The 24,046-nt window shown below is 44.3% G+C and overlaps 1 protein-coding gene across 1 annotated transcript in view; it reads left to right on the forward strand.

Moving 5' to 3' along the window:
* dnajc10 (DnaJ (Hsp40) homolog, subfamily C, member 10) overlaps window positions 1-23,700 on the forward strand; it is a 42,083-nt gene extending 18,383 nt beyond the window's left edge. The window contains exons 11-25 of the mRNA XM_071513946.1: window positions 562-627; window positions 931-1,020; window positions 5,303-5,413; window positions 5,506-5,620; window positions 7,877-8,004; window positions 10,143-10,259; window positions 10,794-10,895; window positions 16,523-16,583; window positions 16,668-16,762; window positions 16,980-17,113; window positions 17,504-17,557; window positions 17,697-17,841; window positions 18,590-18,712; window positions 22,982-23,089; window positions 23,204-23,700. Of these exons, the coding sequence (XP_071370047.1) occupies window positions 562-627; window positions 931-1,020; window positions 5,303-5,413; window positions 5,506-5,620; window positions 7,877-8,004; window positions 10,143-10,259; window positions 10,794-10,895; window positions 16,523-16,583; window positions 16,668-16,762; window positions 16,980-17,113; window positions 17,504-17,557; window positions 17,697-17,841; window positions 18,590-18,712; window positions 22,982-23,089; window positions 23,204-23,215 (1,461 nt within the window). The 3' untranslated portion in view covers window positions 23,216-23,700. The remainder of the gene's footprint in view (window positions 1-561; window positions 628-930; window positions 1,021-5,302; window positions 5,414-5,505; window positions 5,621-7,876; window positions 8,005-10,142; window positions 10,260-10,793; window positions 10,896-16,522; window positions 16,584-16,667; window positions 16,763-16,979; window positions 17,114-17,503; window positions 17,558-17,696; window positions 17,842-18,589; window positions 18,713-22,981; window positions 23,090-23,203) is intronic.
* The last annotated feature ends 346 nt before the right edge of the window (window positions 23,701-24,046 follow it).

The raw sequence follows: 24,046 nt of genomic DNA on the forward strand, positions 1-24,046 counted from the left end.
AAAGCCAGAGTTAAACCCAAAGTTAGCTGCTAACCCCAAATCCTGCTTCGTAGTACAGGCCCCAGGAGTCTTTTGTTTTCTATGTTTTTGGTAAAGAATACCCAGAATTCCTCACAGCTCTCTCGTAGTAGCAGTAGTGTTGCAGTAGTATTAATGGTTCTAAGGTTCAACAGTATCATAGGTTCTACTGTATCATAGTACTGATGGATCTAAGGTTCTACTGTATCGTAGTACTGATGGATCTAAGGTTCTACTGTATCGTAGTACTGATGGAGCTAAGGTTCTACTGTATCGTAGTACTGATGGAGCTAAGGTTCTACTGTATCGTAGTACTGATGGAGCTAAGGTTCTACTGTATCGTAGTACTGATGGAGCTAAGGTTCTACTGTATCGTAGTACTGATGGATCTAAGGTTCTACTGTATCGTAGTACTGATGGATCTAAGGTTCTACTGTATTGTAGTACTGATAGATCTAAGGTTCTACTGTATCGTAGTACTGATAGATCTAAGGTTCTACTGTATCGTAGTACTGATGGATCTAAGGTTCTACTCTATTTCAGGTGCATGGAGGTTCTACTGCTTTCTTCCCTCCAGGAAGTTCTCTGCAGCAACAAGGCAGTGTGCTGGTAAGACAAAGTAATACTGTATACAGTTTGTGTCTGTAGTAGGACTGTGTGTGTAGTACTGTAGTACTGATTGTATGTATATTCAGTACTGTAGTACTACAGTACTGTAGTACTGACTATATGTATATAGATTACTGCAGTACTGACTGTATGTATATTCAGTACTGTAGTACTACAGTACTGTAGTACTTACTGTCTGTATATAGATTACTGCAGTACTGACTGTATGTATATCAAGTACTGCAGTACTGACTGTATGTATATCCAGTACTGCAGTACTGACTGTATGTATATTTGTTCCAGTGGCTGCAGACTCTGGACAGTAAAGAGATTTACATTCAGATCATCAACCATCTACCTGACCTGGAACTACTGACCCAGGACAGCTTCCAGGTACTGAAGTACACACTAAATACACACTAAATACATACTAAAATAAAACACTACCTGACCTGGAACTACTGACCCAGGACAGCTTCCAGGTTCTGAAGTACACAGTAAATACACAGTAAATACACAGTAAAATACCTTGGAAAGCGTCCCTTCTTCTGAAGACGAGGCTGGACCTGACTGCAGACCTGACTGCAGACCTGACTGCAGACCTGACTGCAGACCTGACTGATATTTTACCCTGTGATACTATACCAGCCAAAGTATCACGATACCGGGTAATATCGCGATACCGCGGAGAAATCTATTTTTCTCTGCGGTATGTTATGTATGTTTAACATACATAACATACATACATACATAACATACATACATACATACATAACATACATACATACATAACATACATACATACATAACATACATACATACATAACATACATAACATACATACATACATAACATACATACATACATAACATACATACATAACATACATAACATACATACATACATAACATGCATACAGTGTTAGTGTAAACCATCCAAAATTCTAAATGTTATCCTTTTACTTTGTTATTGTCATCTGTAGTCATTTGCATAAAAACACACAATTCAAATGATTAGGAAATAACTGATTGTATTTTTATTTAAATATTTGCTTTGATTAAAAAAATTCTTGGCATTAGTAGTTTTAATTATGTATTATAAGCTGCTTAGAACTAGTGTTAGGAAGTTAAACAGGTCATAATTCCCACTCTAATATCTATTATTTTATATTGCTGTGAAAAACATCAACAAATTTCTCCTTCAAACAACTGTTTATTCAAGTTTCTCGCCAAAAACTACATTTTACAAGATTACATTTGAACACATAACGTTATAATTTACCTTCGCCCAATACTCGTTTTTACTGAATAGAGCCTGAACACATCATAATGTAACTCAATGCAACCCAACGATACCAAGGAGCCGACAGCAGCTCAGTGAGGTCAGCTAACGTTACGGAAACCCGACACACAACATTAACGCTAACAAGCATTTATGACAGGCACTCCGTTAGCTAGCTACAGCACACGCTTTAAGAAGTGTATTCATTCATTTTTAATGGCAAGAAAACTGCTAGCTAACCTCATTAGCTCTTTGCAATTCCAGTGCAAGGTCTGGGTGACGCCACTGGAGACGCTTCAGCAGATTAGATGTGTTGCCTCATTCTGCCTGTCAAACTTTTAGCATTAGGCTTCTTAAGTAATATTAAAGTTGATGGTGCGGAGCTAAGGCTAGGGAACGCTTCTGCCGTGATGACCATGCTGATGAGAACAAGAATAGCTCTCTCTCGCACACGCGCACACACACACACACGCACACACACGCACACACGTCACACTACTAGTTGCTTCCACGAGAGGCTGCTCTAACATCAATATAACATTGTGATACAGAAACCAGGGAATTTGGGAACAGAGGTAAAACATTGTCCCGCTGGTACCGTATTCCGTGATAGTAGCGTTGTATGAAGCACGTGGTGCAGTAGGCATCGTGACGTTTTGGCACCGTGGTACACCGTTGGTACCGGTATAGCGTGCAACCCTAGACTGCAGACCTGACTGCAGACCTGACTGTAGACCTGACTGTGGCTGCAGACCTGACTGTGACTGCAGACCTGACTGTGGCTGCAGACCTGACTGCAGACCCGACTGTGGCTGCAGACCTGATCCTGCTCATTCCCAGACGGGACGTCTTGGGAGTTTCTTCTCCAAGTGTCAGAATTCTCTAAGGATTGCTGACACAGAGTAACACAAGCTTAAACACAGTGGAAATTTAAATTTCTTTCTCGCCTAAAAAAAAAAAAATAGACAGTTGCCTATTTCAGCCTAGAAACTCAATTCAGGCCTGACCAAATCCAGGTTCAAAGTAGATTACAAAGCAACAAAAAATGTGGGACACTTGGTAACCAAATGACATCATGGGTCTTTAGAGGTATTCACCGTTCCTTTCGAACGGTGTATAGCATGACCGGATTGATTGGAAATTTCACCCCCTTAATGAGTAATGAATAGTAGTCACATGTCTTCCGGCCTGAAGGCGGCTCGGAGCCACCAGAACACCTGACCGACTTCACCAACCTGTTCAGTGTCTGTTTCCATTCAAATGAATGGGATGTAAAAATCTGAATCTGATTAATTAATTAATTAATAAAAAAAGCGATATTTTATTTTAGAAAACTGCTGTGACTGAACAACATGCCAAAACTATTTAGGTAGATGAACCAAATAACTTATTTTTTGAAGGGCTGTATCAAGTAAAATAGAGCACAGTATACAGTATATAGTCCTATGTAAGAATTGCACAGATAAGAAATATCAATTGACCAAAAAATACCTAGAAAATGTTGGAGTTGTACAGTATGCTCCACTCTGCTGCCGCCCCAGATCCAGATCCAGGTCTCACTCCACTGCTTATTGCACTGGTAGTTTTCTGCCAAAATAGTATTCATAAATACAAAGCAATACATTATATGTATGGGTAGAAAATCAATAAAGATAATTTATAGTACTACATGAATTATATTATTGAAAATTTACAAATTGACTTTATGAATGTAAGTACTTGATATCTGCATTACATCATTTGCCTACACCTTTGTTCATTGTATGCATCAAAAATCGCACAAATTCATATGCCATATTAATTATTCAAAATAAGGCCTACTCCTTATTCATATGCATACTGAATAATAATGGAATAATATTTTGAAAATGTATTGAGATGCTCACCAATCTAAAATGGAGTCAAGGCCATCGATGAACAGATCAGCCATCTATCATGTTATCTATCATATTCATATAAGATGAACAGATCGGCCCCTGGAGCCGCTGCTGCTGATCTGAGTCTTCGTCAGATTTCTGCTCTTCAGTTGCATCACAAAGAAAATGGCTCTTCTGTTTAGCTTTCAGTAAAGTAAGTGTATAATCAAAAGAATGGTCTAGAAGAAGTGTGTATATTCTGTGCGTAATGCTCCCAGTGCACCATGGGAAACGGCCACAAGTCTCTACCTGTTGTAGGCGGAGGCTGTGAAGCATGACAGGTTATACACCCCTGGAATCGGAATTTCATTGGCTGTAAGACTTGTCAGTCAGAAGTGTAATCGTCTACCATTGGCTCGCTGTATCTGACGTAGAAGCTACATTGACTCTGTTGATTGGCCGTCAGCCATGGAAGCGGTGGTTGGCTGTACTGAGACACTGTTTAGCCAATAAGGATCGCGGAATCACGTGGGAGGAGTCACTCTCTCCCAGAGAGTCTATAGAGCACCGAGTGTAGCCGCCCGTCGCCACGGTAACAGAAGGTGCAAAGAACACAAGCAATGTCTTTGATGAATTGATGTTTTCCAGTTAGCATGTTTTTGTGAGAAAATGCTATGGCTCGTTTTGTTTTGATCTGGATACCAAGATCACAATGACTGATGTTATTTTTGGACTTCCAGAGAACAGTGAAGGTAGGGAGGCGCCATCTTGTGTCAGTCTGCTCTGTGCTCTCCTGTTACATAACCTGGGATTGCTCTTGCTTTGTCTTTGTGATCCTAAAAAGCTGCGCTTCCATCGAGTCGCGTGATTCGATCCTTTCGAACGGTGTATAGCATGACCGGATTGATTGGAAATTTCACCCCCTTAATGAGTAATGAATAGTAGTCACATGTCTTCCGGCCTGAAGGCGGCTCGGAGCCACCAGAACACCTGACCGACTTCACCAACCTGTTCAGTGTCTGTTTCCATTCAAATGAATGGGATGTAAAAATCTGAACACTACAAACTGGTCCAGCTGCATCTGATCTTGGTAAGGAGATTATATTCTGGTTTTAAAATAACCCCCATGTTAAAGCTAAGAATATTGCTTTAAAACATGGTGGATGAATTCCCATCAATGCGAGAGATCAATGACAAGATATCTGTACCTCAAACTGATCACTGATCGTTCATCCAAGCAGAATCTAAAATCTGTTCCTTCAATTCATTGATAAGAACTAAAATAAGTTTTCTTTTGTTTTTTATTTCAGACTCAGAGTGAAACATGAAATAAAGCTAGAAAGGTGAAAAAGTTTATTTTCCCCATGAAAACCTGGAAGAACGTTCCTGAGAGAACCAGAGGAAACACAAGAACCTTCTGAGTTCTTGGTTTTAATAATCTGAGAAGATTTGCGACGGTTTAGGCAGCGAGGTGGATGCGCTTCTCTTCCTCTTCCTGTTTACTTCCTGTTTACTTTCTGTTTACTTCCTGCTCCCAGAGGAAGTTGGCCCGTCATCGCTGGTTGGTCAGTTTTACCTTCAGAGACAGAAGCCCCGCCTCCAACGAGTACAAGAAACTCCAAGCTCTCCTCAGAAACGACCACATACAGGTACCTGTCTGTCTGACTGTCTACCTGTCTGTCTGACTGTCTACCTGTCTGTCTCTCTGACTGTCTGTCTCTCTACCTGTCTGTCTCTCCAGGTGGGCAGAGTAGACTGTCTCACTGACTCAGCGTTGTGTCAGTCTCTCTACATCCAGAAGTCGTGTCTCGCCGTCTTCAAAGGACTGGGAACCCACGACTTCGAGATCCACCATGGTACTTCTCTGCTCTGCTCTGCTCTGCTCTGCTCTGCTCTACTCTACTCTACTCTACTCTACTCTACTCTACTCTACTCTACTCTACTCTACTTTACTCTACTTTACTTTACTTTACTTTACTTTAAAGTGGAGATGAAGCATTTGATAATATGACTCTGGTTCATTTGCATTTTACCTCAGACAAGACGGGACACTGCGTTCAAATCTGAAATTCACCTGGTTTGTTTGTTTGTTTTTTTTGTTTTTTGATTTGTCTCATCTGCTCAGCTGTGTTTCACATTACTTTAAATAGAATTTAAATAGAATAACCAGTGTGTGTGCTGGGCTGCTGCCAAAGCTGTGCCCCTAAATATTTCATTAATATTTCATTTAACACAAAAAATTATGTATCATATGATCAGGATTATCACACAATATATGAGCCAGTTCTGTATAAGCATACAGTTAAGTAACTCAGGTCTACGCTGCACCGGTGCAGGTGGTGCAGGCTGATCTGGTTCTTATTTGCTGATTTCACAGAAGAATTGGACTTTGGGATTAATTATATGGATATGCAGAAGCAATGGCTAAAACGGGAGAGGACGCTACAAGACACGGCTGAAGAGTGAACTGATCTCGGTTTACGGTCTCAGCATGGCGAACATGCTAGCTTTATCGCAGCCGATAAGCCGGTTCTGTTGAGGAGGCTGGATCTCTGTGGCCAAACTTTTACCAGAGTGCAGCATGATTCAGTGTTTGGTGTCTCCACATCAAGGATCAGAAATTAATTATCCCCACGGAGAGGAGGTTAGGAGCACCAACACAAAACCAAGCGGTTTTCAGCTGGCAGCGGATATCTATAGGCCACACATCGTCATGGTAACAGCTAAACTGGTGCATCAGAACTTCCTGTGGCACATTTCTTTTTGCGACTTATTTACAAACCGATCCAACAAAAACAACAGAATTGTAATGGTTACAGCACTAGATACATAATATAACAAATAAACAATTTTGGGCAGGTTGTGGAGCGATTTAGTGAAGGTCGTAGTGAAGGTCGTATGCAGAAGCATTGAGAAACAGAATGTGAAAAGGGCCAGTGATCTAACCTGAGTCAACCCCCGACAAGTCTTCTGATGGTGAGTCATACCGTTTATTTATTTTGCCGGTGCGTCTGCCTGCTTCCTGATGCAGAAAGTGCTCAGATGTGACTTGACTTCCAGGTGGGAATGGTATATTGATCATGATATTGTGGCGTGTAGCCATGACCGCTTAACCTGACGCGCCAGATGGTTTGTTACACAGAACCATCTGGGAAGTCACATGAGGTCGATCCCAGACACATGAGGTCGACCCCAGACACATGAGGTCGACCCCAGACCCCAGACACATGAGGTCGATCCCAGACCCCAGACATATGAGGTCGACCCCAGACACATGAGGTCGATCCCAGACACATGAGGTCGATCCCAGACCCCAGACACATGAGGTCGATCCCAGACACATGAGGTCGATCCCAGACACATGAGGTCGACCCCAGACACATGAGGTCGACCCCAGACCCCAGACACATGAGGTCGACCCCAGACACATGAGGTCGACCCCAGACCCCAGACACATGAGGTCGATCCCAGACCCCAGACATATGAGGTCGACCCCAGACACATGAGGTCGATCCCAGACACATGAGGTCGATCCCAGACCCCAGACACATGAGGTCGATCCCAGACCCCAGACACATGAGGTCGATCCCAGACACATGAGGTCGATCCCAGACACATGAGGTCGATCCCAGACCCCAGACACATGAAGTCGATCCCAGACGCCTGAGGTCGATCCCAGACACATGAGGCCGATCCCAGACACATGAGGTCGATCCCAGACCCCAGACACATGAGGTCGATCCCAGACGCATGAGGTCGATCCCAGACGCATGAGGTCGATCCCAGACACATGAGGTCGATCCCAGACACATGAGGTCGATCCCAGACCCCAGACACATGAGGTCGATCCCAGACGCATGAGGTCGATCCCAGACGCATGAGGTCGATCCCAGACACATGAGGTCGATCCCAGACACATGAAGTCGATCCCAGACACATGAGGTCGATCCCAGACACAAGGCCGCTGTGCTGCACTCCGATATCTGACCACACTGCTGGGAGCTCCAGGCCCATCGTCCAATAAAAGTCTGTTTCTGTTCAGTTATGTATGGACCTGCCTGTCTGCCTCTCTCTTTAACCTGTCTGTCTCTCACCTGTCTATCTCTCTGTAGGTAAAGACGTGCTGTATAACATCGTGGGTTTTGCGAGGGAAAGTGTCAGCGCTCACGTGACGACTCTGCAGCCGGACAACTTCCCCTCCGACAGGAAGGAAGCCTGGCTGGTCGACTTCTTCGCTCCGGTGCGTTGACCGGTCTAACTTCCAGGACTGGGATTGAGCCTAGTCCTAGACTAAGGATTTTTCCAATGGATATCGCCATTGAATTTTGTCTGAAGTCTAGGACTAGGCTCAATCTCTGTCCGTGAAACCAGTGCCTAGATTTTTATATAGTGTACAACACTAGAGTTGTGTTGTGATGAGTTGGATGAGGTTTTTCAGTTCAGATTTCTTTCAGTGTTTTAGATAACAGCCGAACTGTGTGACTGACAAATGAACTGGTTCAGTAATGAAATTGACATTATTAACATCTGGTCCTACTGATAACTGACTCCCTGGTTAACTCACTGTAAGACTGACTGAACTCAGACTGCGGGGGTTCGGGTCCTGGAGGCTCAGCGGTCTGAGGCTCCATGTCATGTAATCCTCCTGGGGTGACATTTTCTGCTTATTAAATAGAACAAAGTGAGCCATTTTTATTGATAAATGTTTGATTGTGTTTGACCTGGTGAGGGTCTGTGTTTAAAAAAGAGAGTGCCGACCCTCACCAGGTCAAACACAAGCTTCATTAAGATGTACAGTGTGTTCTGTATGTTCTGTGTTCAGTTTGCTGTAATGAAACCGTATGAACAGTTAAGATTCTCCATTCATTCTAGTTTAGTTCAGTTACAGTTACAGTCTACATCCTTCAGTTGGCTACACCTACAACACAAACAGACAGACAGACAGGTAGATAGGCAGATAGACAGACAGACAGACAGACAGGTAGAGAAGCAGACAGATAGACAGACAGGTAGAGAGGCAGACAGACAGATAGGTAGAGAGGCAGGCAGACAGACAGACAGACAGGTAGAGAGGCAGGCAGACAGATAGGTAGAGAGGCAGGCAGACAGACAGACAGACAGGTAGGCAGACAGACAGACAGGTAGAGAGGCAGGCAGACAGACAGACAGACAGACAGGTAGGCAGACAGACAGACAGACAGACAGACAGACAGACAGACAGGTAGAGAGGCAGCTGAGTATCAACAGCCTGAAGTGAGTTCATGTCTGAACTCATATCTAATGTCTGCAGTATTGATGGATTCTACTTCAGTGTTTCCCACCCTGTTAGTGTTCTTTATGGGTTTAAGGCAGCTGAAACCCTTTTGTTCATCATGGAGTCAGAAACATTACGTTTGACAGTGATAAATGACCCAGTCCACCAGGTGGCACTGTAACCCAACTTTGACCATAAGACATATTCAGCTGATCTCTGCAGCTCTGCCAATGAGACCATTTTGAAAACCTTTTCCCACGGCTTCTTCAGTTTCTGACCTCTGAGCTTTTTGTGCTGCTGCAGTCTGGGGTCAGTCTGATAAACAACTTGGTCTGGGATATCTCACAGTCTGGATGATGAAATTTCCTGAAATGTGGTGTACATGCCTTAGGTCTATGTTCTAGTCAAAATATGAAGTTTGATCATGATTGATTTAAGTGGGTGTGGTCTATGACATAATAATCATGTTGTAGCATAGCTTGTAGATCAAAGTGCGTTATATAAACAGTATGAACAGTATGGCTGCCTTGTCTTTCAAGCTGATTTCAAACATGTGGAACAAGTTTCATGAACTCTGGCCCAAAGGGGGCGCTATAACCCTGATGAATAATTGTATCTGGGATATTGGGTTTTTTATGTACATTGTACTATTTTACTTTTTGCATAGCATGTCCTGTGATTGTGTGTGTTGTTTGCATTTCCTGCTCAGGGACAACAGATGCAAATTAGCTGGAAGCTAAGTGGTGTAATTTATTTTAAACTGTGCATTGTCCCTGTAAAGATAAAATAAAAAATGTAATAATCTATAACAATAATAATAATAATAATAATAATGATAAAAACAATAATTATAATTATAATGTCCATCTCACAGAGCGGGTGATTGACACATAGCTATCCTCGCTCTGTTTGTTCCCGAAGGCTTTCTGTTTTTGGACCAGTGAGTGAATCAGTGAGTGAATCAGTCAGCTGGACAACATGCTCACTGTAAATGTCGAGTCCTTAAGCAGGTTTCATGATATTGATAATGGATGAACATACTGATAATGAACATGTCAGTGAAAACTCTCTTTTCTGCCCCCACAATGTATTCATAAACTTCTTCATGTGTTGCACGTGTGCAGTGGTGTCCTCCATGCCGAGCTTTACTTCCTGAACTGAGGAAAGCTTCAATCCAGCTGGCTGGACAGATGAAGTTCGGTACTCTGGACTGTACCATTCATCAGGACCTCTGTTCTATGGTAAATATATCTATATCTGGACTGTACCATTAACCAGGACCTCTGTTCTATGGTAAATATATCTATATCTGGACTGTACCATTAACCAGGACCTGTGTTCTATGGTAAATATATCTATATCTGGACTGTACCATTCATCAGGACCTCTGTTCTATGGTAAATATATCTATATCTGGACTGTACCATTAACCAGGACCTGTGTTCTATGGTAAATATATCTATATCTGGACTGTACCATTAACCAGGACCTCTGTTCTATGGTAAATATATCTATATCTGGACTGTACCATTAACCAGGACCTCTGTTCTATGGTAAATATATCTATATCTGGACTGTACCATTCATTACGATCTGGAGACAGACAGGTTCATACTTGAGACAGACAGGTTGATACTGGAGATAGACAGCTTGATAGCAGAGACAGACAGGTTGCTCAATATGATATCCTACACCACTACTTTTATAATAAACTCTTTTGTCTTTTACCTCTGTCTGTCTGTCTATCTTTCTGCCTGCCTGTCTCTCTCTCTCAGTATAATATCCAGGCATATCCAACTACAGTGATATTCAACCGTTCGTCTGTTCATGAATATGAAGGACAACATTCAGCTGACGGAATCCTGGAGTTCATACAGGTAATATATACATACTAATACTACATAGTAAATACTAATACTACAACTACTACTGATAGTATCCGAGTTTTTATGTCCATAAGGCAGTTAGTAAGGGTGAAGTGAGTGCAAGCTGTGATTTTGGTTGAAATGTAGAGGTTAGTGTCGTCGGCATAGCGCCGGCGTTTGAAGCCATGGAGGTGGATGATTTTACTAAGGGGGAAGCATGTAGGATGAAGGGGACGGGGTCGAGTGCTGAGCCCTGGGGACACCATGGGGGACACCATGGGGGACTGGGGTTGGGTCAGATTTGTAGTCGTTGTGTATCAGGAATAATCAGGCAACAGACAGTAGTCACGGTTGACCATTTACTCAGAAGAGTCTTGACAGATTACAAACAATCATGGGCTGGCCTGGCTCCTCACTGAGAACAATAGACTACCTTTATGGTAGGAGGTGTGGTCGGCAGGGCCCTGCTGGTCTAACAAGGAAATACATGACCATATTACACTCCCCTTCCTCTGATAATAACAACCCAAAATTAGACAACAACAATAATGTCTGTCTAACTCTCCATGACAATTAATATATGACAATTATGTATATATATAAATATATATATATATATATATATGTATATGTATATAAATATATATATATATATATACTGTGTGTTCACAGTGACATAGGGCTTTGAGGAATCATTCAGTACAATCTGAAGGTAGGCATGGCTCATATCAAGATTTGAAAATGTCTCTCCCCCTGCCAGCTTGGCAAAAAGATCCTCAACTTTTGGAACTGGATACTGTTCCACACCTGAGGCCTGATTAACTGTGAGTTTATAATCTACACAGATTCTCACTTTGCTGCTTTGTGCTTCAGGTTCAGCAGGTTTAAGCACTGGTACAATAGGTGCTGCCCACTCTGAATATTTGACAGGCTCTATAATTTTCTCTTCAAGCAGCCTATCCAACTCTGCATGAACCAGTGGTCTGACAGCATAGGGGACTGACCTGGGTTTGTAGAATTTAGGCTTGGCCTGAGGATCCACATGAATCACTGCTTGCCCAGCTCATCCTTGAAGACATCTACATGCTGAGACAACACTTCCTTCAGGGCTGTGGGTGCAGTCACCTCCAGGTGATGCACAGGTTGGGTCTCGATGGCCAGTTCCCGAATCCAGTGTCGACCTACAAGGTTTGGACCTGAACCAGATAAAACTATCAAAAAAAACTTTGTTTTGTCTTTGTATGTGACATTTACAAGAGCCATACCTTTGACTCTCAATCTCCCTCCAGTGTATGTTCTGAGGCGTAGTTTACTCTTCTTCAGCCTAGGCATTGATTTCTTCATCCTGGCATATTGTGCTGCACTAATGATAGTCACCACAGCCTGTATCCACTTCAAATTTAATTCCTGTACCATTAAGTGTCAGGTTCCTCTTAATAGGAGGTTCATTTGGAACATCCTGTCCCACACAATGCACAGAATATAGTGAATAATACATGTCTTGTTCCGATTCACTACTTTCCCCCTCCTTCACCAAGTGAGTTCTGCTATCCTTATTCCATTTCTAACTCTGCGTCTGTTTACTCTTTGCCTGACATGCCCTTTTAATGTGACCTTCTCACAATTGTGACAGATCTCATTGGCAAACCTGCACTCAGATGTTTCATGATGACCTCTGCATCTGTAGCACAGTTGCTCCTGTGACTGAGGGCCTGAGGAATACTGCTCCGCCATCTTGTACACGTGACCCAATCTGGTGTTCCGTCCAGTGGCTCCAGCCTCATCAGTCCCTTGGCCCTGCAGATCTTTAACATCTTTGATAGCACATTCCATCGCTTGAGCAGTTGTCCATGCTTTGTCAAATGTTAATTGTGTTTCTGACAGTAATCTTCTCTGAATCCTCATTGACACCACATACCAGTTTGTCTCTTAACATGCCCAAAAGAGAGTCTCCATAATTGCAGTCTTGAGCAAGCCTCCTTAGTCCAGCTACATACTCAGTTTCAACTTGCCTTCTTGTTCTAGTATTGAACTTGAATCTTGAAACAATCTCACTAGGCTTGGGATTGAAATGTTCCTTCAAAACATCCACCAGCTGTGTGTAAGTCTTTTCCCCTGGTTTCTATGGACTAACCAGACTTCTCAATAGGCTATATGTGGCTGCCTCTACACCACTTAACAAAATAGCCCTCTTCTTTTCAGGCTCCTCAATATAATTGGCTTTAAAGAAGAATTCCAACATCTCACAGTACTCTTCCCATGTTTGAGTCTGGCCATCAAAAGGATTCACTGTTCCTACCGTGCCCATTTTGAGATATGTTTGTTCACAGCAGTAGGCCTATGAAGAATCCAACCTCCACAATGGCTTTCCAAAGCCCCATTTTTGTCCTAGTCACCAAAATATGTGGTGTCTTGGGTGAATCAGGAATAATCAGGCAACAGACAGTAGTCATGGTTGACCATTTACTCAGAAGAGTCTTGATAGATTACAATCATGGCCTGGCTGGCCTGGCATGGCTCCTGACTGAGAACAATAGACTACCTTTATGGTAGCAGGTGTGGTCGGCGGTCCCTGCTGGTCTAACAAGGAAATACATGACCATACTACAATAAGTATGTGCTAGTGTCCGCCAGAGAGGTATAATCTAAACCAGGAGAGGGCAGGGTGAGGAGAACGGAGTGATTGATGTAGTCAGAAGCTGGATGGATGAGGACGGATGAGAATGTGAGAAGACCCAAATCTGAAAAAAGGAGATTATTTGTAACTTTGATGAGCATAGTTTCAGTGCTACGTTTTGCTCTGGATCCAGATTGAAAAAGTTCAAATGCTTTGAGTGCAGGTGGTTTATTTTTTGAGAGGCTACAGGAAGTTCTGGTATTTTTGACAGAAAGGGAAAGCTGTACATGGGTCAGTAGTTGTTGAGGTTGTCTGGGTCAAGTTTTAAAGCTAAGAAACATAGCCAGTGGAAAGAAAGGAGTTGATTGCAAAGGTGATAAGTGGGCTGACTGTGGCCATAACAAAAGTGGAGGGTATGGGGTTCAGAGTGGGGAGAGGCGGAGGTGGCCAGTTGGGTGTGTTGCATTTATCAGCTGTGAAGGGCTGAGAGATATTTTGTCCATAGGTTTGAGGATCTTGTCTGTTGAGAAGAGGACCTTGGGTTTGCCGTAGTCGGACTGAATGAGGTTGGAGTAGTTGGCGGACAGGCAGGGCTTCTTTGTATTTCCAAAGCTGTCCTGTCGTTCCCGCCAGACGACCCCACGGTCTCGGCGCGGATATCGGCACGCCTCGCCGACATCTCGGCTTGGATGAAGGAACGCCACCTTCAGCTTAACTTGTCAAAGACTGAGCTCCTTGTCATCCCAGCCAGTCCCTCTATACAACAACAAATCAGTATCCAGCTCGAATCAACTGAGCTCATACCCACAAAGTCTGCCAGAAACTTGGGTGTCATGATTGATGACCAGCTAACCTTCAAGGAGCATGTGACTTCTGTTGCTCGGTCATGCCGATTTGCTCTATACAATATCAGGAAGATCAGACCCTACCTGTCTGAGCATGCAGCACAACTCCTGGTACAGGCTCTTGTAATATCACGCCTTGACTACTGCAGCTCCTTCCTGGCAGGGCTCCCGGCCTGTACCTTCAAACCTCTGCAGATGATCCAGAACGCGGCGGCGCGTCTGGTCTTCAACCCCAACAGAGCACATGTCACTCCGCTATTCATCTCCCTCCACTGGCTCCCAGTTGCTGCCCGCATCAAGTTCAAGTCCTTGATGCTCGCCTACAAAACAATAACCAAAACGGCTCCGACCGACCTGAACTCCCTCATTCAGGTCTACGCTCCCTCCCGCTCACTACGCTCTGCCATGGAGCGGCGCCTGGTGCTGCCACCTCAGCAAGGCCCTAAGTCTCTAGCCAGACTCTTCTCTTCTGTGGTTCCCCGGTGGTGGAACGAGTTGCCAAACTCCATTCGATCCGCAGAATCCCTCTCTATCCTTAAGAAAAGGCTAAAGACCCAGCTCTTTAGCAAATACCTCCTTTAATAAAAAAAAAAAAAAATTTTGATGCACTCTATGCATTACCTCATAGCACTGCCTTGTAGCACTCCCTTGTAGCACCTATGTCCTGTTGGACCAGAACTTAGCTCTATAGCACTTACTCTCGTTGTTCTCTCCTATCTAGAAACTTGCTTGTGTTGTATGCAAATCTCATGTGTAAGTCGCTTTGGATAAAAGCGTCTGCCAAATGTGAAATTGTAATTGTAATTGCAAAGCTGGTCTTTGTAGGCTTGGGTATACATGCTGAGGCTTGTTTTCCTGCAGAGCCTTTCAGGTTCTTCCTTGTTTCATATGTTGCAGTTCAGGGGGAACCCAAGGAACAGAGTGAGCTAACGAGACAGATCAGGATTTGATGCTGCTCTACTGATCCAAGCAGGTGGAGAGCATGTCCTAAAGATTAGCAAGGTCTGAAGGGGATTGGTTCTCAGTGGGTGTGGCAGTGGGCATTTTTCAAAGAGACATGGACAGATGCAAACTTAAGGTTGTGGACGGTTATGGTGTGTTGGCTAATAAACAATAAAAATGAAGAATAATAGAAATGAGTGCTGGAGCTGCTACAACCGGAGTCCACTCGCTCGGCTTGTACTGCTACTGCTGCTAACACTATGTCTGTTATGGTTACTAGGGCTGTGACATTGACCAAAAATTACAATTCAAATATTTAGATATGAAATGCATATAAAATCGATATTTTATCGCTATTTTATTATATATTTTTTAAAATCAATAACGTTAATGTATTTCTAGTGTTATACTGGGTGTGTCCAATAGAGGGCAATATAGTCAAGGTTTTGACCAAAGAGTGACAACGGCAGTTCATTTAAAAAGATTTATTAACAAAACGAACAGAAACAGCAGAAACGCAGCCGCACTGATGCATCAGGAAACAGAATTACTGACAGACAGATTTCTGTCTGTTGGGCTGTTTGGAACGTCAGCGTGTTTGCCGCTATTTAAAAAAAAAAAAAAAAAAAAAAAAAGTAGGAACGTCTCGTATTTGCTAAACAGACGGTGGAGAATCCGTCCAATTACAATTACAATTACAATTTCACATTTGGCAGACGCTTTTATCCAAAGCGACTTACACATGAGATTTGCATACAACACAAGCAAGTTTCTAGATAGAAAGTTCGACTGGGTTGAACTTATCTGACGGAGACGGACGTGTCATCAGCGTTGCCCGGACAACGGACTGCTCTCATGGAAAATGAATTGAAATGAACGGAGCGTTCGGGATCAGTGTGGTGGCGCTACTTCAGTAGCAAGATTCTCTGGTGCGCTAATAATCTTTTCTTTGTTAGGAGCCATTTTTCCACTTATTGAAGTTTTGTTTCCTGGTTGGAGCGATTCTGGCTGTTTTGATCTCGTGAAACTGAGCGATCAAAACAGGCGATGCAACTGGACAGCCAATATCGAATGTTCCTTTTGATGTTCGAATATGGCAATCAATGAATGTGTTTGATAATTTATCGATTAACGAATGTCACAGCACTAATGGTTACTACAGTTACTACTTCTACTACTAAATAATAATAAACAGTTAATAATACTTAGTTAACGCAGTGCCTGTCTGTCTCTAGGATCTGGTCAATCCGTCTGTTGTGGTGTTGGATCCTGCCGGCTTCACAGAGAGAGTTAAAGGTAAAACTAGTCCTGGTACTAACTACTAGTCCTGGTACTAACTACTAACCCTTGGTAATGTGGTTCTATGTGTTGTGGTTCTAGGTCGGGCTGAAGGACAGATCTGGGCGGTGGATTTCTACGCTCCCTGGTGTGGCCCCTGTCAGGCTCTCATGCCGGAGTGGAGACGCATGGCCAGGGTACAACACACACACACACACACACACACTATACAAACAATATACACACACTACATGTGTATACTATGGTAAGCATGAACATCCTCACAAACCATACACACTTCACAGTAAAATCAACATTACCTGTCTGTCTCTCTGACCTGTCTAGCTGCTCTCAGGTCAGATCCTGGTAGGTTCGGTGGACTGTCTAACCTGTCTGTCTCTCTGACCTGTCTAGCTGCTCTCAGGTCAGATCCTGGTAGGTTCGTTGGACTGTCAGCGGTTCCAGTCTTTCTGTCAGAGTCAGGGTGTGAAGTCGTACCCTGAAGTCCGCCTGTACCCACAAAACTCCCGGCAGCCAGACCGATACATGTATGTACCGCACATTAAACTACATGTATGTATATTTTAAACTACATGTATCATATGTTAAATTATGTGTGGATGATCAGGTGTGTTTAATATGTAACACTTCATTTACATATAGATTTTTATTGGCTTTCACCTGGGCCGCTGAGTTTTATGAATATGGATCATTTCATTCTGAATGGTGTTAGCGTAGCATTGACATGTTAGCGTAGCATTGACATGTTAGCCTAGCATTGACATGTTAGCGTAGCATTGACATGTTAGCCTAGCATTGACATGTTAGCGTTAGCCTAGCATTAATCAGTTGAGTTTTTCCTCAATATTGGAAGAATGTCTCCAGCTTTTATTCAATTATATTGTAAATATTATTGATCTGCCTGTCTGTCTCTCTAGGAGTTATAATGGTTGGCATAGAGACGCCCAGTCACTGAGGGTGTGGGCGCTAAGGTGAGACACACACAAACTGGATATTAGGGGTGTGGTTACAGCACTCTGTCTGTCTGTCTGTCTGTCTGTCTGTCTGTCTGTCTGTCTGTCTGCCTCCCCAGAGTCCTATATCTGTGTGTGAGTTAATGTGTGTGTGCAGCTCTCTCCCCAGGGTGTCGGTGGATCTGACTCCAGACTCGTTCAGCTCTCTTCTCTCCGGTCGGGATCACTGGGTGATCGACTTCTACGCCCCCTGGTGTGGACCCTGCCAACACTTTGCCCCCGAGTTCGAAGTCCTGGCCCGGGTGAGAGACATAGACACACAGAGAGAGAGAGAGACAGAGAGAGAGGGTGAGAGAGAGAGAGAGAGAGAGAGAGACAGTGTGTGTGTGAGAGAGAGAGAGAGAGACAGAGAGAGAGACACAGTGGGAGAGAGAGAGATAGACACACAGTGAGAGTGAGAGAGAGAGAGAGAGAGAGAGACAGTGTGAGAGAGAGAGAGAGAGAGAGAGAGAGGGTGAGAGAGAGACAGTGTGAGAGAGAGACACACACACAGTGGGAGAGAGAGAGAGAGAGACAGTGGGAGAGGGAGAGAGAGAGATAGACACACAGTGAGAGAGAGAGACAGAGAGAGAGCAGTTAGGTTGTTAGTAGTTTGTTATTCAAGTCAGTCTGGTTTGTAGTCAGTGAGGTTGGAGGTGCAGATACAGAATACTAAATGTATTTATATTTCTGTTTGTTAAAGGGAAGGTTCTGTGTGTGTGTCAGATTATTAAAGGGGAGGTTCTGCGTGTTTGTCACATTCTTAAAGGGGAGGTTCTGTGTGTTTGTCACATTCTTAAAGGGGAGGTTCTGTTTGTCAGATTCTTAAAGGAGAGGTTCTGTGTGTTTGTCACATTCTTAAAGGGGAGGTTCTGTTTGTCAGATTCTTAAAGGGGAGGTTCTGTGTGTTTGTCAGATTCTTAAAGGAGAGGTTCTGTGTGTTTGTCAGATTATTAAAGGGGAGGTTCTGTTTGTCAGATTATTAAAGGGGAGGTTCTGTGTGTTTGTCAGATTCTTAAAGGGGAGGTTCGGTCTGGGAAGGTCGACTGTCAGGCTCATTATCAGACCTGTCAATCAGCTGGAGTCACCGCCTACCCCACCGTCCGATTCTACCCCTACCTCGGAACAACAAGGGTGAGAACACACACACACACACACACACACACACACACATAACCACCACTAGTTCTATAGAAACCAAGGTAATGAATGTAACCATGGTTACGGGGCTAAGTGGATCACATGTAGTTTGTTTCCACGCTGCAGGATGAGTTCTGTCCTTCATCAGTAAACTGAGATATCAGCTCATATATCCAAGGTTACCTTGGTAACCGTCATGTAGCGCTGTACTGAATCAGTACCAGATCACAGTGAGGTGGAGGCTTCTGTTGCTCGGTCATGTGGATTTGCTCTGAACAACATCAGGAAGATCAGACCCTACCTGTCTGAACATGCAGCTCAGCTCCTGGTTCAGGCTCTTGTAATATCAGCCTTGACTCCTGCAGCTCCTTCCTGGCAGGGCTCCCGGCCTGTAGCTCAGACCTCTGCAGATGATCCAGAACAGGCGGAGCGTCCGGTCTTCACCCGGCCCAACAGAGCACATGTCACTCCGCTGTTCATCTCCTCCTCTGGCTCCCAGTCGCCCGCATCCAGTTCAAGTCCTTGATGCTCGAATACAAAGCGGAAACCGAAACGGCTCCGACCGACCACAAGACCCTAAGTCTCTATCCAGACTCTTCTTCTGTGGTTCCTCGGTGGTGGAGCGAGTTACCAAACTCCATTCGATCCGCAGAGTCCCTCTCAATCCTTAAGAAAAGGCTAAAGACCAGCTCTTTAGTGAACACCTTCTCATAGCACTGCCTCGTAGCTCCTCTGTCCTGTTGGACCAGATCTTAGCTTCATAGCTCTTACTCTCCTTGTTCTCTCCTAACTAGAACCTTGCTTGTGTAAGTCGCTTTGGATAAAAGCGTCTGCCAAATGTGAAATTGTAATTGTAATTGTAAGAGTGAGGTGTGGAAAGGACATTGGTCAGGCTCCGCCCCTTTCTGTGAAGGTCAGGCTCCGCCCCTTCCTGTGAAGCACAGGCTCCGCCCCTTCCTGTGAAGCACAGGCTCCGCCCCTTCCTGTGAAGCCCCAGTGGCATCAGTGTGATGCCACTGTGATGTCATCGCTGGCGGTCTGCTGCGGGCCGCATGAGGAGGCAACATGCGACATGTTCTGTCTCACCGGGTGTCAGTGTGCAGCTGCTGCTTCGTCTGCAGAGGAACATAAAGGAAGCTTCAGTAAAGCAGCTGACACACAAACATACAGCAGGATAACAGACGGGTTAACTCTATCTCTAACTCTATCTCTAACTCTAACTCTACCTCTACCTCTAACTCTGTCTCTAACTCTCTCTATTGAAGAGAAGCTGTTTGGCCTCATTCAGTACCTCACGATTCTCTGTAGTCCACTCGTGATCGAAGCTTCGCCGTGCTCCTCCACTTTTTCACGCACCACCCTGACCTCCGGATGCTTTGCCCTCAGGGAGATTCTGATCTTCTCCATCACCGGCACACCCTTCCTCCTCCGCACCCAGTAGCTGAAAGCGATTTCTCACCTCCACTGCGTATCTGGCTTGAAGGTCAGGACTTGTCGAGAACGCCTTCCGGTCATATCGGATCCTCGGGCTCAGTCGCACCCTCATGGAAGCCGCTCGATGATCAGAGCCCACAGAGTGGAACGTGCTTTAAGGTTCAACGTTCAGGATAGAGTTCCTCCACCTGCGCTTTACCAGTATGTAGTCCAGCTGACGTAACAGCCCGGTCCTGGGAGGTCCACCTTTTGCCCGTTCTTTTCCGGAACAGGGTGTTCGCAGCCAGTAGCTCGTGTTCCGTAAGTAGGGCAGCAAGATATTCGCCATTGCGGTTAGTGGTGTCACGGTACGTGAAAGGTGCGTCCTCTGGTCCGAGCCTCGCATTGAAGTCACCCAGAATTGCTAGAAAGTTGTGAGCCGGGACATCACAGACTGCTGTTGTACGGTCCTCGTAGAACTTCTCTACTTCCGCGACTGGTGCTACGTTGGTAGGTGAGTACACGACCATGATGGTTGTGACTGGGTTACCATCGAAATCTGCGATAAGGATCCTCTCGGTGTGATGGTGAACCCTACGGAGAGCCTTACGCGCCCGAGAACTCAGCATTAGCCCCACGCCACCTGTAGCAGCCTGGGCCTCGTTTCGCCATGCGGATGAGGTGATGAACGAGCATCTCTCCACTCTGTAATACACGATCAGATCATCAGCATGTACTCTCCTGGACTCCCAGGATCTCCACTCCCCTTTTTTCAGCACAGTGCGCAAGCTCCGCCAACCTCGCTTCTCGAGATTCCTGCGTACTCCCGCCGCTGGAAGTATAGAATTCTCAGTAACTGGATTCTCCATTGTTAGGCTTTACAATGCTATGTGAGGGCTTACTCTGCCCTACTCTGGCCGTTTTAGGCGTAAGCCCTAATCCGCCCTTTGCTCCGATACCTTCAGGTGTGAGCAGCACCCATGGTTTTTGTTCGGAGTGACCTTCTCCTAGATGGGTTGCCTTTCATGGCTGGGCCCCATCTGCCCATAGCTGGGACAGTGGTTGAGAGGCGCCAGGGCGTGTCCACACACCGGTGGGCCCGCGCACCTCTGGGGCCCACTGCTGCTCCGAGATCCCCTACAGTTTAGCCCGGGACCGCAAGGTACCCAGTTACCACGTGTGGCCACAAGGAGGCACTGCAGGAGTCTTGGCGGTGGAGAGGCTGCGTCCCGGCTGAAGGAGACTCACGCACTCGGCTCCTCTTTTCACCCCCTGCAAAGACGGCTAGCCAGCGGCAGCAGCTGAAAGCAGAGAGTAGCAAGCAGAAGCAACAGGCAACAGGCAACAGGCAACAGGCAACATGCAACAGGCAACAGGCAACAGGCAACATGCAACAGGCAACAGGCAACATGCACTAACTACAAGCACAACTACCACAATACTACTGCACAGACACATCACACACACCCTGTGTGCAAGCACACACACATAACTATCTCTAACTCTATCTCTATCTCTAACTCTATCTCTAACTCTGTCTCTAACTCTAACTCTATCTCTAACTCTGTCTCTATCTCTAACTCTGTCTCTATCTCTAACTCTATCTCTAATTCTGTCTCTATCTCTAACTCTGTCTCTAACTCTATCTCTAACTCTATCTCTAACTCTGTCTCTATCTCTAACTCTGTCTCTATGTCTAACTCTATCTCTAACTCTGTCTCTATCTCTAACTCTATCTCTAACTCTCTCTATCTCTAACTCTATCTCTAACTCTGTCTATCTCTAACTCTCTCTAACTCTATCTCTAACTCTATCTCTAACTCTGTCTCTATCTCTAACTCTATCTCTAACTCTGTCTCTATCTCTAACTCTCTCTAACTCTATCTCTAACTCTATCTCTAACTCTGTCTCTATCTCTAACTCTATCTCTAACTCTGTCTCTATCTCTAACTCTCTCTAACTCTAACTCTATCTCTAACTCTGTCTCTATCTCTAACTCTATCTCTAACTCTGTCTCTATCTCTAACTCTCTCTAACTCTATCTCTAACTCTGTCTCTATCTCTAACTCTCTCTAACTCTATCTCTAACTCTATCTCTAACTCTGTCTCTATCTCTAACTCTATCTCTAACTCTGTCTCTATCTCTAACTCTCTCTAACTCTATCTCTAACTCTATCTCTAACTCTGTCTCTATCTCTAACTCTATCTCTAACTCTGTCTCTATCTCTAACTCTCTCTAACTCTAACTCTATCTCTAACTCTGTCTCTATCTCTAACTCTATCTCTAACTCTGTCTCTATCTCTAACTCTCTCTAACTCTATCTCTAACTCTATCTCTAACTCTAACTCTATCTCCAACTCTATCTCTAACTCTATCTCTATCTCTAACTCTGTCTCTATGTCTAACTCTATCTCTAACTCTGTCTCTATCTCTAACTCTCTCTAACTCTATCTCTAACTCTATCTCTAACTCTGTCTCTAACTCTATCTCTAACTCTGTCTCTATCTCTAACTCTATCTCTAACTCTGTCTCTATCTCTAACTCTCTCTAACTCTATCTCTAACTCTATCTCTAACTCTGTCTCTATCTCTAACTCTATCTCTAACTCTGTCTCTATCTCTAACGGTTCCAATGGAACATAGTGGCAGGAGCAGCAGAGCGCCAGCTAGCTAGCTGCTAAATATATTCTGATAAACAACCAACACAGAGCTGAGACAGGAAGTGGAACTAGGTGCTGCTGATATGAAATTAGCTGCAGATCTACACAGAATATCCTGCTGCATCATCCAGTGCTGCTGTGTGTGTGTGTGTGTGTGTGTGTGTGTGTGTGTGTGTGTGTGTTTTAACAGCACCATCGGGGCGGGGAACACGTGAACAGCCGGGACGCTAATGTGATTGCTGACATCATCAGACAGCGACTAGAACAAGTATCGCCACGGTTACACAACAAACTCAAGGTAACGATTAGTTAGGGTGAGGACAAATCCAGTCAGTAAACCTGTTAACCAGTCAGTAAATTAGGCAGACAGTAAACCAGATAAAGTGACATGGCGTCCATCTTGTCTCTCCAGGACGAGCTGTGAGGATCAGGGGGCGGAGCCAAGGGAAGGACCAGCAATCTGATTGGACTGGGAGGAACAGAAAGGGATTTGATTGGTCAATCCCAACACCAATCACACTCCTCGACATACAGACAGGCAGACAGACAGACTGACTGCTCTGTTCCACCTGAATGTACTGAACACACACACACACACACACACACACACACACACACACACACACACACACGCACACGCACACACTTACTTTTCTGCCTTGTTTTTACTTTGTCTCCATTGTTTGTATTTACTCTGTGAAGTAAAACTCTGGGACAGTGCATAGAGACCTGTTACTGACACACACACACACACACACATACATTCATACACACACACACACACACACACAGCAGTTGATATTGTGTTTTATGTCATGTTGTTTATCATGTAGAACTGTTGGAATTCAGTTTCTGTGAAATTAAAAATGAGAAATGTTTCTATTATTCTGAATCCACGACCATCTGTATTTAACTGACCAGTAACACTGACATCAGTACTGACCGTCAGTACTGTCCGGTAACAGGAACCTTCATATTAAATTGGTTTACTACAAAGAGCTATCGCTACCTTCCTGTGGAGTTACTACTGGTTTAATGCTGCTAGTTCTAAGGCTGGGTATTGGCAAGGACCTGACGATACAATACATATCACGATACATTGCAATACTCTACATACTTTACTGAAAATTTAAAAATAGAGCTGAAAATACAACTTGCTGTGTACCACCTGGGTAGTCTAATAATGTACATCACATTATATTGATAACTCAGCGGACAAATTTCCTATTTCACTGCTGTGAATATGATGATTTAT

The sequence above is a fragment of the Centroberyx affinis genome, unplaced genomic scaffold (genome assembly GCF_046629955.1).
Source record: "Centroberyx affinis isolate AG114_WGS23_722 - 3 ecotype Tasmania unplaced genomic scaffold, CSIRO-AGI_Caff_v1 ptg007730l_1, whole genome shotgun sequence".
Taxonomy (NCBI): domain Eukaryota; kingdom Metazoa; phylum Chordata; class Actinopteri; order Beryciformes; family Berycidae; genus Centroberyx; species Centroberyx affinis.